The following is a 16,074-nucleotide window of genomic DNA, read 5'->3' as shown; positions in this document are numbered from 1 at the left end:
CCGATACACTGACAGAAACCTCTCGATACCTCGTCAGGAACATCCTGATACACCATCGGGAACCACCCGATACACCGTCGGGAACATCCTGATACACTGTCGGAAACATCCCGATACCCTGTTGGGAACATCTCAATACACTTACGCATACATCCCGTTACCCCGATGGGTACATCCCGTTACATTATTTCCTGACAACAAAACTTTCCTCTTGAATGCCACCTCAGCACAGTCATTTTGCATACATCTCAAGGAAACTGAAACATGTTATTTTTGGTGGTTATTGTAACAAATACATTTCTGCTCTGTGTCCATGGTTTAAGGCAGTGTGCAGGCCAATGATTTATTGTATATTAGCCAAAATAAGTGGATTTTATTCATGTTTGTTTGCTTTAGATTTAATTGTGAATTCAGAATTGTGTGGTTTGCTATTTAATATTTGCAATATTGAATTGTAGATTAAATTTGCATGCTTTATAATGCTTTCAGATTTTTAGTAGTTTTTCTTTAAACAATTTCAGTTTAGCTCTTGTCGCCAGTTTTGTTTTGGTTTGTTGTAGGTTTCCTTCTGCGTGTTCTAGCTGCACTCATCCCCATTTAGCATGCTATCTCCGTCCGTTGTACAGATAGCCACTAAACCTTTCATCAATTTACGACACTAGATTGATATTTAAATGCTACATGAATAGGCTCATAAATCTTATCAATTATTATCAATATTAGAACCATGGTTTGTCCCTACACATGGCAGTGATGGCACCATGCCCAATCTTAATACAAGGACAACCACAATGATCTTTAACGGTTCCAATTTGGAAATGTTTATAAGGACATCTTTCGCTGCTTTGAAATATCCCAAGTCTTCCCAGGTGCTATTTAGCAAATCCCACACCTTCAAAACTCACACACTCAAATCGTGTAGCTCTCTAGACACCAATTCATGATTGCATGTCATGTCCCCTTTTTGGGACATTAGAAATATTAAAGGACACATCTATATGATATTAAAGTTGACTATGAAAGCGTGGACTTTAATTATAAAAGGTCAAGTTAATATTCAAAGTGGGCTAAAGAGGACAAGGAGAGATAAGACCAAAAGCCAGAGGAAAGTTGAAGAGTCAAGGGGGAATAAGAAGAAAGCCAAAGAGGAGTCGAAGAGTCTCAGTTTGTGTATAAAAAAGGGAAAAAGGCTCATTCATGGGCATGTTTGTTTATGATTCATTTTCAATTTTCTCTCTTATGAGAGTTATTCAAGAAGCTTCAGCTTTTAGTTAGTATGAGGACGTAAGCCCTCGTGCCGGTAGACAGTGGACACAAACCCATTGTCCGGGGAGACATCAGTTCAAGTGTTTCACATGCGCTTACAGGTTTTTATTCTAGTATTCCAATCTGACTGTTAATTTGTATTTTAAGATTGGATTTGTTAGTGTTGGTTATTGTATTGCTGTTGTATAATGTAATAACGTTGTTTAAGGAGTTTTATGAGAGTTTTCTAGTTTTATCATTGTGGGTTTGTAATGCATTGTTATATGCTTGAATCTTGAATATTGTTTTGAAAAGACAGGTTTATATCTATTGGAGGATCCGTTGCTTGTCTATTACTGTTCATAGTACATCCACTTATGGTTTAAGTTCTGAGTATCGGTTTTGAGGGAACAACAGATATATGACTATTGGGGATGTTTTCTAGTATTTATATTACCGGTTCTTACTGTGCAACTTCACATGTGTGTTCTGAATGCTATCTGGGAAAGAAATCAGCAAATACCCGATTAGGGATATTTCAGTGGTATCAGAGCCTTGAACCTACCATCCTATTGGGTATAAGCAAAGGATTTTATCAAAAATAATTTTTTGGAAAGCTTTTGGAAATTTCAAGAGTGACAAAAGTTTCATTCAGGCAAGAAGTGTGAAATCTGAATAGGTTTGAAGAAGATAATTTCTTTCAATTTTAAGACTTAAATTCTAGATATTTGTACTTATTTGAGTGTTGAAAGGAGGAGATATTTTGATATCGTCCTCAATCATTATCTTGATTACCACCAACATTTTTGGAAAAGACCTTATTCTGTAAGAATATTATTTTGGAAAGGTAATTTCTCTCACGACATGAGCATTTCATTTGGGAAGACATGTCGCAGACCACTTACGTGAGTAAGAAGATATCGGGTTTATTAACACAAACTAGGACGTCATCCATACACTTACCAAACTTCCGACATTCTCCTTACCTTGCACTCAAAGCAATGATGAATCATGGGTAAGCTAGTATGTGATTTGGGATCTTCAGTAAGCACACAGAGAGCAACCGGGTCACAGGAGTCTAAGCAAATCTAGGCATCAGTTATTTTGATTTCACTCCAAGGATAGGGAGCATCAGTAAGTTCAGCCACCATTGGAGGAACAACTGTGACAGGTCATATACACCAGATCATCACACGTTAGACTCCAGAACCAAGAAGAAGCTGATAAGAGAAAAGGAGCTCATTCGATGCCATCTCCAAAATTAGTCTGAGTAACAAGAAACTGTGACGGGTTCTTTGAATTGGAAGCAAGTAAGCCACATCTTCGCCAAATTTACATCGTATTAATCTGGAACAGGGTCGTCTTTCTTGCTCCTCTAAAACACCCCTTCTCTTGCAATCAAGGTGATCTGTCGAAGCCCAATTCATGGATTGGTAGTGTGTGGTGGAGAAGATGGTGCTTTAGAATGCTTTGACCTGAGACTGAGAATTGTTTTTGAGAGAATTAATATTGTGCTTCACCGGGAGATTTTGAGCAGAAAGTCACAACAATATGATTTGATCAAACAAAAGGACTGCGTGTTTGAATTGGACTAGTTCAGGACAAGTTATCTCTGCATCCAATATCGTGGAAAAAAAAGAATACGATAGTTGGGGAGTTCCTTTCATATTCTCTAATGTTTGCATTTATAAGGTAGCACATTATGTGTCGAAAGTAATTTATTCCTGACGCTTATGTTGTCAGATTAATATCATTGAGCTTCCGAACATTCTATTATTTAGACTATATGCGAGGAAATTTTTGCGTCCTAAATCTTTTCATTGTGGTTCATATGACGAGTCATATATCTTGATAAAAATTGTTGCTGTGGTAACTCAAGAATCGCAGGACCGATAGGGGCATCATTGTTCTGCAACAAAAGAAGTTGAAACACAGAGGTAGTTGAAAAGTCGTTGCAACTAGGAGTGCCAACGTATAATCAAGATAAACATTGTAACGACAAAATTGGAGTAAGCGCAATAGAAGCCACCGAGACGGGAATTGTAACACCTTTAGGAAAGTTTAACGGTAACAAAAAAGAATCGTCCAAGACAACATCAAAAGACTTTCCCCGAAAAGAACCTTTCTCATCTCCTCTCGAAGATTTTTATATCCATTAATTTCGATGAGCTATTATTCGGTTTCTATAACTAAATCTTTATGCGCAAGCCTCTACCCTATCGAGCTTAATGTTTCATGAACATTGAGGTTCACAAATATGATGGTAAAAACAATTGTTTTGTATCTTCAATATCAATTCTTGTTATGGCACAATTGATAAATGGAATATCTACCTTCTTACCTGACATTTTGAGAGACTCCCAAGTCGTGGTGATGTGTTTGTCGCCTTGTAATAGAAAGTAATGGCTATCTGCAGTTTACATTTGTACTTTGTCCAGGTCACACCTTTCTAACGTCTGTCATTGACCATAATACCCATGTTGGTGCATACCGCTACATATAGAAATTAGGTTTGATGTAAAATTCCTCACCATAAACAAGATTCAAATGACCAAGGATTTCCAACTGTTGAACTGGCACAATCACTAGCTAATTGAATGAGATTCTGGATAGTTGAGACTCAAAATTTAGCATAGGCTCTGCCCAGAAATCTCAATGGAAATCTCATGGGAAAGGTTTGTTTGAAATTTTGAAGTGGTCGTGGACAAATCTTGGTATTGCGCGCCTACATACAGTGGGAAAAAAAAAGTCAGTTACAACATTTGTATTAGTGCAAATATTTTCCAACATCATTTTTATTATTGCAGCTCTACAAGGTCATAAGTTTCCTTGTCTAGGATGATATGTTGAGAACTGTTGCATTACTATTCCTTGTTGGGTGAGCTTGAAGATAGTTTTGACAGTGTAGGACCTGCAATGTTTACTATCTGCTCATTTTAGGCACTCAAGGCTATTTGAGAGGATATATCTGGGATGACAATCATACATGGATACTCATCTTGAAACCTTTGCAAGAGGAAATATGCAGAGCAATGATGAGCAGTGAAGTTGATAATCAACTTGCAAATTGTAAGAGCTAAGCAGGGTTATTCAACAAATTATCAAAAGGAAGATTAACAGCAATACAAGTGAAACTTTTTCAAAAACCAGATACAGTGAAAATGTGAAACTATGAAAAAAAACTACAAAAAAGAGCAGTTTCCTTAAAATTGGAGGATGTTTGGGAAAAGAATGAAGATGCTTCATCAGTCATGTCAAGTGTTCAACAAATCGAAAATCAAAAATAGTATCTCAAAATAGAGGTACTTATTATGTATGATGAGTACAAAAAACTTCCTTCGAAGATTCAAAAAGAATTAGCCTTCAGTGATTTCATGGATTTCCATCCAAAACTCCAAAATAAAACTGATATGGCAAAAAGAATGTATTTGGAATTGGTTCAAGATCTCCTTGGAAAAGACCAACGCCAAGGTGTTTATGAAGGATTTCCGATAGACCAAAATCATCAAACAAAGGGTCTTGAAAAAGTAAAGCAGTCAACCCCCATTGATTTGCAACCTTTTGGTGATCACGCAGAAGAGGTGATACAGGGTGCAAGTTTCTACATTAGTGATTTGAAGATTAGCTTTGACAAGCAAATGGATGAGGTTGGTTGCACACAGGGTAGTAGCAGATTGGAATTTTTGTGTGATGAACCATATATTTCCTACACCCATGACAGAAATTCAAAGCAACAATCCAAGATGACACTACAGGACGTTGAGTTGTATCAACATGATAATGAAATGCATGCATTTAGAAACCAGCTGAGGGTTAACGAAGAAATGGTTGTGGCATCTTTGGTATCTTATGACAACACTCACAAGATGATTGAGGATCTCTACAAAAAGGTTCAAAAGGGAGTGGAAGAAGAATGGCTTGTTTCTGAGTTGCAAGTGATCAAAACAGCTCTTGAAACTATGAAATCAGAATATTTGGATTTGCTTTCCAACAGGGATAGCATTCTTAAGGTTGCTGAAACACATGTTGATCAGTTGAATAAAAAAAGGAATGAGATTAAGGCGCTCAATAGAGAGCTTAAGGAAACATAGGAGGCATAAATGATGCTTGGACTTCCCTTCAGGAAGCAGAAAATCAGATGAGGATCACAAATCACTCTCAAGAACAGGACGATAAAGAGAGGTAGGAATTTTTCCTAGAGGTAATTAATGAACTTGATAGCATTCGGCAGACGTATGCTTTGGATAGTCGCCCCCAAGCCATCAAGTACCAAAGTTTCAAATCACATTCAACTTATCGATAACCCTGTGTTTGAAGTAGAGATGTTGATTGGATTTTCGATAATCCTCTTTTTGAGATAAACAAGGACTCTCTTTTCTATTATCATGAAGAAGCTGATTCTAATTTCAAGATATGGAATCTTGGTACGATTCCTAGCAATGAATATGGATCACAGGTTGGACGTGGTGATTTGACCATGGTTGTGCATCATTGGATCAGTCCACATAGGGTTCCTAATTTCACACCATACAGAAGTTGGTTGGATTATATACATCAGCCTTTGGATAGTCTTTGGTGTAGTTTTGAGGAGAGTTATGTGTTGATCATAGGGAATACTCTTTCAGCTTCATCCTTTTTCATAGTACCTATGTACTCGGAGGTTCTTCAGATTAAAGATGACAGTATGGTATTTGTTGCGCCCAAGGTGTTACCTTCAAATCTTGAGCAACTTGTTTATTACGTCATCTATTTAGGTCGGGTTGTCACCATCTACTGAGCTATGTATAGTTCATGGATACACTTCTACCTTATCATACTGGCTAGTTATGACAACAGGGTTTGGGATCTAGGTGTTGATAGCATATATCTATGGCTTATTGAGGATTTGGTTACAGTTGTACTCAGTTTGAGATTGGATGCAATAATGATCAAAGTTGTACAATTTACAAGTGCAACATTCTTTCATAGAGTTATATAGGATCCAGGAATCCGATTGACGAAAGGATTGCAGAGGGGCACCTTGTTTCGTAGTATGGCTGGATTTGTATTCTATTTGGGCTGCAGAGCTACCTGCAGAATCATATGGGATCCTAGTACTAATTGCTTGAGGACAAGCAATTTTAAGGAGGGGAGATTTGTCATGTCCCCTTTTTGGGACATTAAAAATATTTAAGGACACATGTATATGATATTAAAGTTGACTATGAAAGTGTGGACTTCAATTATAAAAGGCCAACTTAATATTCAAAGTAGGCTAAAGAGGACAAGGAGAGATAAGACAAAAAGCGAGAGGGAAGTTGAAGAGTCACGAGGGAATAAGACGAAAGCCAAAGTGGAGTCGAAGAGTCTCAGTTTGTGTATAAAAAAGGGAAAGAGGCTCATTCCTGGGCATGTTTGTTTATAATTCATTTTCAGTTTTCTCTCTTATGAGAGTTATTCAGAAAGCTTCAGCTTTCAGCTAGTATGAGGACGTAACCCCTTGTGTCGACAGACACTGGACGCAAACTAGTTGTCCGGGGAGACATCAATTCAGGTGTTTCACATGCGCTTACAGGTTATTATTCTAGTATTCCAATCTGACTGCTAATCTGTATTTTAAGATTGGATTTGTTAGTGCTGGTTATTGTATTGTTGTTGTATAATGCAATAACATTGTTTAAGGAGTTTTATGAGAGTTTTCTGGTTTTATCATTGTGGGTCTGTAATGCATTGTTATATGCTTGAATTCCTTAATATTATTTTTAAAAGACAGGTTTATATCTATTTGAGGATCTGTTGTTTGTCTATTACTGTTCATAGTGCATCTGCCTATGGTTTAAGTGCTGAATATCAGTTTTGAGGGAACAACGGATATATGACTATTGGGGATATTTTCTAGTATTTATATTACCAGTTCTTACTATGCAACTTCACATATGTGTGTTTTGAATGCTATCTGGGAAAGAAATCAGCAAATATCCGGTTAGGAATATTTCATTGCAAGTCATCGCAGCTAGTATTTGAATGATAACAATGATTGCAGCAACCAAGTATGGTATTGTGCATGTACCAGTTACTCACAGATTAATTGTATATGACTCTAGTGTGCCATTTTGGTTCCCAACATACATCATGGCTCACACCTCTAATTCCATCAACTCCATCCAATTACATCACACAAGATCAGTATGATTTTGGGTTTTTTAAACAATCCTTACGTTCCTCCTCAAAATAACGAAGTTTGTCAGGTTTAAAACTTCAATTCTATTGCAAACTCCCTCCAAGGTATGGCTTCTTTAGTTATCAGTTCTCAGCTGAATGTTATGTTTTCAGTATAGCTTTCTCGTGCTTGACATTGACTCTAATTCTATATTAGTGGCACTATGCTAGCAAAACTTAATTAGCTCCCTCAACGTTCAAGCTATCTCTAACATGGACTTTCTCATGGAATTTTGGATCTCCCTATCCAACTCCCTATTAGTTGATGTTTGTTTCTTCTCTCCTATCTAGGTCACCCATGATGCCTTCTTTCCATCTTTCTATCTAGTGATGTTTGAACTCTCTATCAATTCTATGTATCAAAATACTATGTGTCACAAGATTAGTCGTTCTTAAACAAGTTGGCAAGTAGCTTTACTCTGACACTTTCCAACTCAAGTTCTTGAGATTTCCAAATTCTTTTTACATTTTGAATTTTAAATAAAATTGAAAACTAAAACAACAATTTGGAAAAAAGCATGTGGTAAGATAAGCTGAGATAAAGTTATTAATGTCCAAAAAGAGACCACAAAGTGTCAATGGGACTACCAAGAACAACAGAAGGGGCTAGCAGCAAGGACACCAAACAATGCCCGAAGAAAGAAGCAACAACAATTGAAACAAAAAAAAAGATAGGGGTACAAACAAAAACCCTGCCGAACACCACTAAGGATCCAAAACAATCATGAAGAACCTCAAAACTAAAGGAAAAGCAATAGGGCCAATCGAAGCCCTAGGCCGCTTCAGAGTGATCTTGGAAGAGGAAGGTTGTTGCTGGTAGGAGCTTGTCTTGGACTTCATAGATTTGGAACAAGGAGTGGAGCCAAGCTAATGCTTGGTGTCACATGTAGTGTGAGGCCATGTGAAGAAGGAAGTAATGGGCTGATAGGGTTGAGGCGTCACAAGATACCAGTGTTGAAGTGTGTGGTCTCAGAGCCTAGTGACCTCCTAAAGATAAAAGGCAAGGCATCTCTGGTTCGTAAATCTGAAGAAGGTGGGGAGCAATTGTGCTTCCCTTAAGAGGTAATAGAAACTCCCTTTGCTCTCTTAGTATAAAGGGCAACAAAACGTGAAATGATCCTCTGACTCAACGTTCCCAATGTTGCAAAGCTAACAAATACTATGCACTCTGCCAATATGGTGATTGGTGTCACAACAAATTTGATGTGAGCCCACTCTGAAAGAATTTGGGGGTCCAAAGGGAATATGCAAATTGGCGGGACAAGTAGGAAGGGCATACAATGAGTCCTTTGTGATATTGCTATCAAGATTTAACTATGTAGATTTTGAGCCAAACTCATTGACCCATGTTTCATGAGTAGTAATTCACATGAATCCATCTCTCATGACAATAAATAGAACACTTAGCACTTATTGGGTCTAGGCGATGCTCACAGAGGTGATGCACCGAGACTTCCCACAAGGTCACCCACCCCAGTACTACTCCAGCTCAAGCGCACTTAACTATGGAGTTTCCTCCATGGTTAAGTCCACTCTGCTTGCAACCCCATTTGCAAAACCTTCACCAAGTGTTGTGCCTTATGAACCATTCATTAAAAAGCCCCTTAAGCTCATCAATCGATAAGTAGGAGATATTTTCCACAGCAAGTCAAATTGTGATATTGCTATCAAGATTTAACTATGTAGTTTTTGAGCCAAACTCATTGACCCAAGTTTCATGAGTAGTGATTCACATGAATCCGTCTATCATGAAAACAAATAGAACACTTAGCACTCATTGGATCTCAGTGATGCTCACAGAGGTAAAGTACGTGACTTCCTAGGAGATCACCCATCCCAGCACTACTCTAGCTCGAGCACACTTAACTACAGAGTTTCCTACATGGTTAAGCCCACTTTGCTTGCAACCCCATTTGCAAAACCTTCACCACGTGTTGTGCCTTATGAACCATTCATTAGAAAGCCCCTTAAGCTCATCAGTTGCTAAGTAGGAGATAAGTAGGATGTGACAGTCCAACTCTTGAGAGAAGACTATGGAGAGTTATGGCATATGACTTGAAGATGTGCCCATCTATGATGGTCCTATAATTGTTGGGGTTTGAGACAGGACTCGCCTTGTAGATTAGATGAATAATGTGATACAACATGGTTGAAGAGATCAACTAAACAAGACCCCAAAACTTGCAAGAGTTTGTGGTTTTGACAACGTACCTAATGGTAGTGTATGTGAAAAGGTGACAATGAACCTGGATAGGGTGTTGGTCAAGGATATCATAGACCGAAGAGGAATGCAAGATCAGTAAGTTGTAGTCAAGCTTAAGAGGGTGGTTGTGTTGGTGGAAGTATGCCAAAAGGACTTGAGGGAACAGTCAAGAGAGGTCAAAAGGGTATGTTTGTTTTAATAAATGAAAAGGCATTTCTTATGGCAATAGGAGGCCTTTAGAGAGGTGTAATACGAGTGGTGGAGCATAAAAGCCAACCCCAGGATCTGATGAAAGGCCTTACAATCTTCATTGTACCATTTGTTCATAGGGCATATGTTTTCGAATCTAGGCGGGGGGGAACTGGGGGATGGAGAAATGAAGGAAGACAAAGTGACCATCCAAATGGTCGTGGACGGATGAGAGAACTTGGTAATTACGCACCCCAAAATAGAGAAGAGGATATCCAGTGGAAGAAGCTACCTAAGATAGTGGATGATATTGGAATCACCCTCGTCAAAGCAAACTACGATGCAAGGAGGGAGGGACAAGGGCAGGGGGAGAGGGGAGAGGGACGGAGAGGGGGGTGCAGGGGATGGAGAGATGAAGCAAAGCGGGGTCAGCAAGGGACTCATGAAACAATTCCCCTTATGGTGACATTCAACCCTCAATTTCATGCTCAATAGTAGATCCAACATTGTCCAATTTAATTACTAGAATTTTCTCACATTAAAAATACCAACACTAATGCAATCGGTTAAGAAATGTTAGGGCAGAAGTATATGACATTATTTAAGCACAATATAGTGCTTGTGGATAACAGTAACACTTCAATACCATATTTCAATTTCAATCTCATACAAAATAGACCGACAAGGCAGAAATATTGGGTCAACTAATGCTGACAGTAGAATTGATTGTTTGTATCAATGTGGCAGGCACTAGGAGCATATTTGTTGTCTGCAACTGTCAATTTAACTGCTCCACTTCCAGAAGTTCACTTTGCCAGCTATTAACAATCTTCAAATGTGCCATATTGCTCAGCAAGGAAGCTCACAAAGCTGCTCTTAAATTCATACAGTCCCTTGAAATGCAATGAATTCTCTTCAGAATTCATGCAATCTACAATTTACAGTCCACCGCCTTCCTTACATGATTTTTAACAAGCAATCAAGGCTACAATTGGGTGATGTACTGGTGAGGTTCACTGAATGAATCAAACCAGCATAAACCTTTTTCCGATAGAAATGCCTTTCAAGATGTGTGAAGATTCACTGCAGATGATATTTACTGGTTGAATTCTCCTTATGCTGGCATGACAATCAAAAAACTGTTGAAAGTTCACAGTAATCTCCAATTTAGCTCAACATGCAAATCCTATGTGAATTCACCAATGCCCAATTTGAGGGTTTTCCTCCCCACCTCTTGCTAGCCTAGCAAAGAGGGTTCTCAACTTCTAATCCTCTTTGATTACAAAAATACAGCCAGGGGTTTCTACCCTTGAATACAAAACAAAAGAAGCTAAGTGCCTCCTTGACATACCTTCGAAATTGGATCCTTGGATTTAAATTTCCTTCCAAGTAGTTAAAAGCACTTATTATTTTATGTATTTAAAAATACATTTTGTTATAATACTAATAATTTAAAAAAGTTGCCCCCAAATTCCAAAATGATAAGGCCCAACTGAAAGTAATATTATTGATTATTTTAGAGCAAAAAAAGGGCGCACTGCACATTTTAGCAGCAGCACATCCCAGGCAGTTGCTATGAACTCTCATAGAAACTCAGAAGCTCTATAACAGTGGATAAGTGTGGGTCACTAGATATCATCATCAAGATTTATTTGGAAGTTTCAACTTTTAAGAGATTTTAAAATCTATAAGTTGTATGCACGTATTTTAGTTGATGATTCTACCTCTTAAGCATACCTGTGCATTTTGCCTCAAAGGCAGTTGATGATTCTACCTCTTAAGCATACCTGTGCATTTTGCCTCAAAGGCATCCTAGTAAGGTAGTGACACACTTTGCATGGTTGGTTCTTGAAGATTTTATGTTGTATGAAAAATGGTGGCCCAACCAATCAAGAGTTGACCAAAACAGAATTCTAAGTCCTCTTGAGTTCAAAAGCATTATAACGTATCCATTTTTTCCATACTAATAAATTCTGTCAGGTACACTGCAAAGGCTATCTAGTTTCTGTAGAGGCTAGGAAAAATAGGAGGAAAACACATGAAATCTGCAACACACCACCAAGATCATAATTTCATTTAATAGGCCTAATTTACATTCAAACTTAACATATTAAATGGGAGAAACAAAAAGAAATTCAAACTAAACATATTCAGTTTGACAAGCCTCCATTGTCCTCCTTACTTCTACTCAAAAGTACTCTTAGAAATGTTGTGCATAAACACAATTGAGAGCTCAATTGATAGCAACAATGGAAATAGCAAAAGATCAACTATTCATGGTTAGTGAAATGATGATTGGTTCACAGTTTATAGACAAGTCAATTCAACTGGACGGTCAAGAACAATCAACAGTCAAGATTACATGAAAGGAGGAATCAAGTGGAAACAAATGGGAAAATGGTAAAGAGAAGCAAAGAGGAGAGAAGTCAAAAAAAGAGATTAGGAAGAGTTACGTGGAAAAGCCAATTAGTAAGTGGGAGTGTTGTCATGTCCCCACTCTAGCTCAGTCTAACAGAGACATGTGAGTCAGCTTATTATGGGGTCTTGTAGGCTGACAGGGTTGGATAGAGACCCAGTATGGTTATTCAGTGTTGGGGACTTGATTTTCTGGTGGGTATTGATTAGTTGGGTGACGTTCCTTGTTTTTAGGAGGCAGTTCCTACATTTATAGGGTTCATTCCTACTTTTTAGGAGGTATGATCATGCCCAGGGCTGGGTTTCCATGAGATGACCCTTTGGGTTTAGTTTCAGAGGAATAGGGCTTGTTTCCTAAATTTTAGGAGCATCCCTAGATTTTAGGGATGAGACTGCCAGTGGATCCTTGATTTCCGACTTCAGTCACAAACAGGTGACAGGATGATTTTATGGTTTGTGATGTCAGTTGGGCAATTTGTGGCTATTTGGGTTATATTTTTAATATTTCCTAAGTTAGCGTTTAATATTTAAATAAGGCTAAGTTAATAGCCATTTTGGAGTAATAAGGGAATTTTGGCCTCATCTGGATGCGTATCCCATGTTATGATAGCTCGTTGGAAAGGTCTTGAAATTCTCTAAATCTTCCTCTTTGGTCTCAGGGCAATTTGGTGAGCGGATTTATTACTATGGTGGAAAAGGTCATTTTCTAGTGACATGGTCACTTTAAAATAAGATTTAATTCATTTTTATAGCCAACGCCAATTGGGGGTCACTTTAGGGTTCGAATTGCTTTGCAAAGGGTTATAAGGAGATGGGCGCCATTTCTCATGATTTACGCATATTTTTCAAACACTTCTTTTCAGATTTGCTCTGCTTGAGCGATTTGCATTCTGGGACGCAAACCCTAGGGTAACTGCTGGCTGGGACGTAACCCTCAGCAGCATTGGGTATTGGTTTGTCAGTAGTTTCAACAGTATTCAGGAGGAAGGTAGACGCCACTTCAGCTTGGGCCTACAGTTTGTTTTGTTGGGCATGTTCTTTGGCGTATGGAAGGTGAATTCTAGCAGCCGTACACTGCCATTTCTTGCAGCCGTACTTGCAGTCATACTCTGTCATTTGCAGCACTTGGATACATAGAAAAATCGGTTACTCAGCAGCAGAATCTTGCATCTTATCAGCCCATTTTCATCAGCCAGTTGTGACGTCATTGTTAGAGGAAATGTACTGGATCTTTTATTTGGCTCTTTAATTGAGAGATCTGCCTGGTACAATTTGTATCAACTCTGACTTTACTGCATATTGTTATTTATTTTCAGACTCTTTTCTTGCCATTTGTTACTTCTCATTTCTATGTGGAATAATCATCAAAAACACAAAAACAAACAAACTCTTCTGCATTTCCGTCTAGTTCTACAAGAAGACATTAATAAACAGGAAAAAACAAAAAATAAAATAAATCTACAGCAGATTTGCAGCAGATATCCATCAGGGATCTGTCAAGTGTCAAGTGACGAGAAAATAGAAAGAAAATGGAGTTTAGTGGAGGAGGAAAATGGAAAAGCAGTTAAGTGGAGATGATTAATAAATAAAATTTACTAATTCCACCTAATATTAGTAATTAGCAACTGAATAAATTTGAATTCATTTAATTAGAAAATGGTATGGAAAAGGAATAAATAAATAATGTTATTTATTTATCTTTAGAAGAAAAGTTAAAACAAGGAATTAAATAAATAAAATAATTATTTAATATTAGGGACAAATTAGGACAATTAAATGCCCATGAAAGAGATTAAATAATTGACATGATTATTAATCAAAGAGGCAAAAATGATTGATTTAGGGCATATAGATGAGAAGATCAGAATAGAAGACATGTTTACTTATTAATTAAATAATTTAATTAAGAGAAGAAAGACATGATATCAGACGAACAATAAAAAGTGTCGTCATAGGCCTTAGACAACTTTTTAGTATCTAAAATTTATAATCGTGACATAAGTTACAAATCCACTTAATCAAGTAATATACTCACAGTAAACAAAGACATTAACAACGACCACTGCAGAGTCCTTCCAGCATACCTGCATTTAAAGGCATAACATAGCCATCAAAGTATGAAAAGCTCACAGAGCATAACAGTTGTTAAAATCTGTTCAATCATATAATTAAAAGCTTAATTTTATTGTAAATTGATGAAAATACACGGAAAAGTATGTCTTTATAGACAGGCGAATTCACTGGATTCAAAACCCTAATGATAATCAATATTTATTTTTAATATAATAGACTTCAAGATAGCCAATAGTTATACACTTACGCAAGTCCTAGAGGTGCACCAAAAACAACTGCTCCAAATGCATTCACTAAAGCACCTGAAAAGTCATAAAATTAGCATCTGAAGAAATTCATTCTTTCCATTTTAGGGTTTCTTGTTATCTTCCTCTTTATAAATCTGTGACTCAAATCTAAGACAAAATGAGTTGAATAAAAAAATAAAACTCTACAGATCCTCAAAATCGCAGAGGCAAAGTCAATGCTCGCAGCCAATCAATATGCATTCTCCATGACACACTAGAATAAAAGCGACACATTTGTTCACGACCCAAGCTCATCCCGTCTGAAGAGTGTAGAATCAAAACCGGTTTGGACTAATTATGGACAAGTGAGCTTCTTTCAATTTAAATCTCGAAACTTGCAAAGTAATAAGAACCACAAACACCTCAGAATTTAATGGCAAAGACAGAGCAGATTATATATGTATTTCTTTAACATGTCGCCCATCCCAAATACTATTGTAGTAAGTTAACTGTCGTGTATAAATCAAATATACCATTCAAACTTCAACCTGTAATCATCAGGAAGAAAAATAATACCTAGCCAGCACGGCATATCCAATTCCCTTCATAAGCTAAATTATCATAGCCTTGTTATTCTAGGCTAAAAAGGGAATTTAGATCACCAAACAGAGTGCTCACCTGCGGGTATGCTTAAAAGACCTCGGCCAATAGCCCACCATACCTGTCATACAGCCCATTCAAACAAAATTCCAAATCATTAACCCAGCCCAAAACCGAACAGAAATGCAAATAAGTACTGCCAAACTCAGCATAGACTTCAACCAAAACAAAAAAGATTACCGAACAAACTTGTGGGTTAGCTCGGAATCGGCTGTAAGCGAGAATCACAGCAGGACCTTCTATTGCCTAGCAACAAAAAGCAAAAATTTATAACAAGAAAATAAGGTATTGAGTGTGCAAACTCGTTCTTTATATTGGCTACTCCACTACGGTTTAGTGTAGCCACGACTTTAAGGTGGGAGGAAAATGAACTGTTAATTAACAAACCCATAAGAAGCCAATGGCTTTGACAGGTTGGTTAGCGATATTCAATCGAAGCGTGTTCTGAGTAATGAATAAAGCTGAGAGCAAAGCAACCACGCATAATATATGTACTATCATAACGTCATTTCTTCCGCTGCTGCGATGGATAGTTTTAATTGCCATCGCCGCTGAGAAGCTTGGTTTTTCCTTCTTCTTCAGTGGAGATTGAATAGAGAGTTACTCGGCTCTGTCGAAATTTTGAAAAAATAAGAAATCAACCTTAGATGTAAGTTATTGGCTAAATAACCTAAACACCTACTAATTTACCTTGAAAGGATTGGTAAAAAAATAGTTTGTTGTTTAGAGGTTACCTAGATGTAACTGGCACGCGTTAAATTAATTGATTCATTCATTCACATATAAAGTATTGGCTAAATAGCCACCTATTGGAAAAAAAATTAGCGTGTTGTTTAGACGTTATCGAGGTGTAATGGGTAAAGT

At 37.5% G+C, this 16,074-nt stretch overlaps 1 protein-coding gene across 4 annotated transcripts in view; it reads right to left on the bottom strand.

Annotated features, from left to right (window-relative positions):
* LOC149578369 (PIGF/3-ketodihydrosphingosine reductase fusion protein-like) overlaps positions 1-15,849 on the bottom strand; it is a 79,085-nt gene extending 63,236 nt beyond the window's left edge. For all 4 annotated transcript variants that reach the window (XM_089828572.1, XM_089828564.1, XM_089828588.1 and 1 more), the window contains exons 1-5: positions 15,598-15,849; positions 15,391-15,456; positions 15,229-15,271; positions 14,571-14,625; positions 14,286-14,334 (exon numbers count right to left, since the gene is read on the bottom strand). In XM_089828572.1, the coding sequence (XP_089684698.1) occupies positions 14,286-14,334; positions 14,571-14,625; positions 15,229-15,271; positions 15,391-15,456; positions 15,598-15,756 (372 nt within the window). In that variant the 5' untranslated portion in view covers positions 15,757-15,849. The remainder of the gene's footprint in view (positions 1-14,285; positions 14,335-14,570; positions 14,626-15,228; positions 15,272-15,390; positions 15,457-15,597) is intronic.
* Positions 15,850-16,074: the final 225 nt, after the last annotated feature.

The sequence above is a fragment of the Cupressus sempervirens genome, chromosome 1 (assembly GCF_028749045.1).
Source record: "Cupressus sempervirens isolate cs-2001-9-10 chromosome 1, ASM2874904v1, whole genome shotgun sequence".
Lineage (NCBI taxonomy): Eukaryota > Viridiplantae > Streptophyta > Pinopsida > Cupressales > Cupressaceae > Cupressus > Cupressus sempervirens.
The sequence above is the reverse complement of the archived record's forward strand: the minus strand, read 5'-3'. Positions and strand labels throughout refer to the sequence as shown.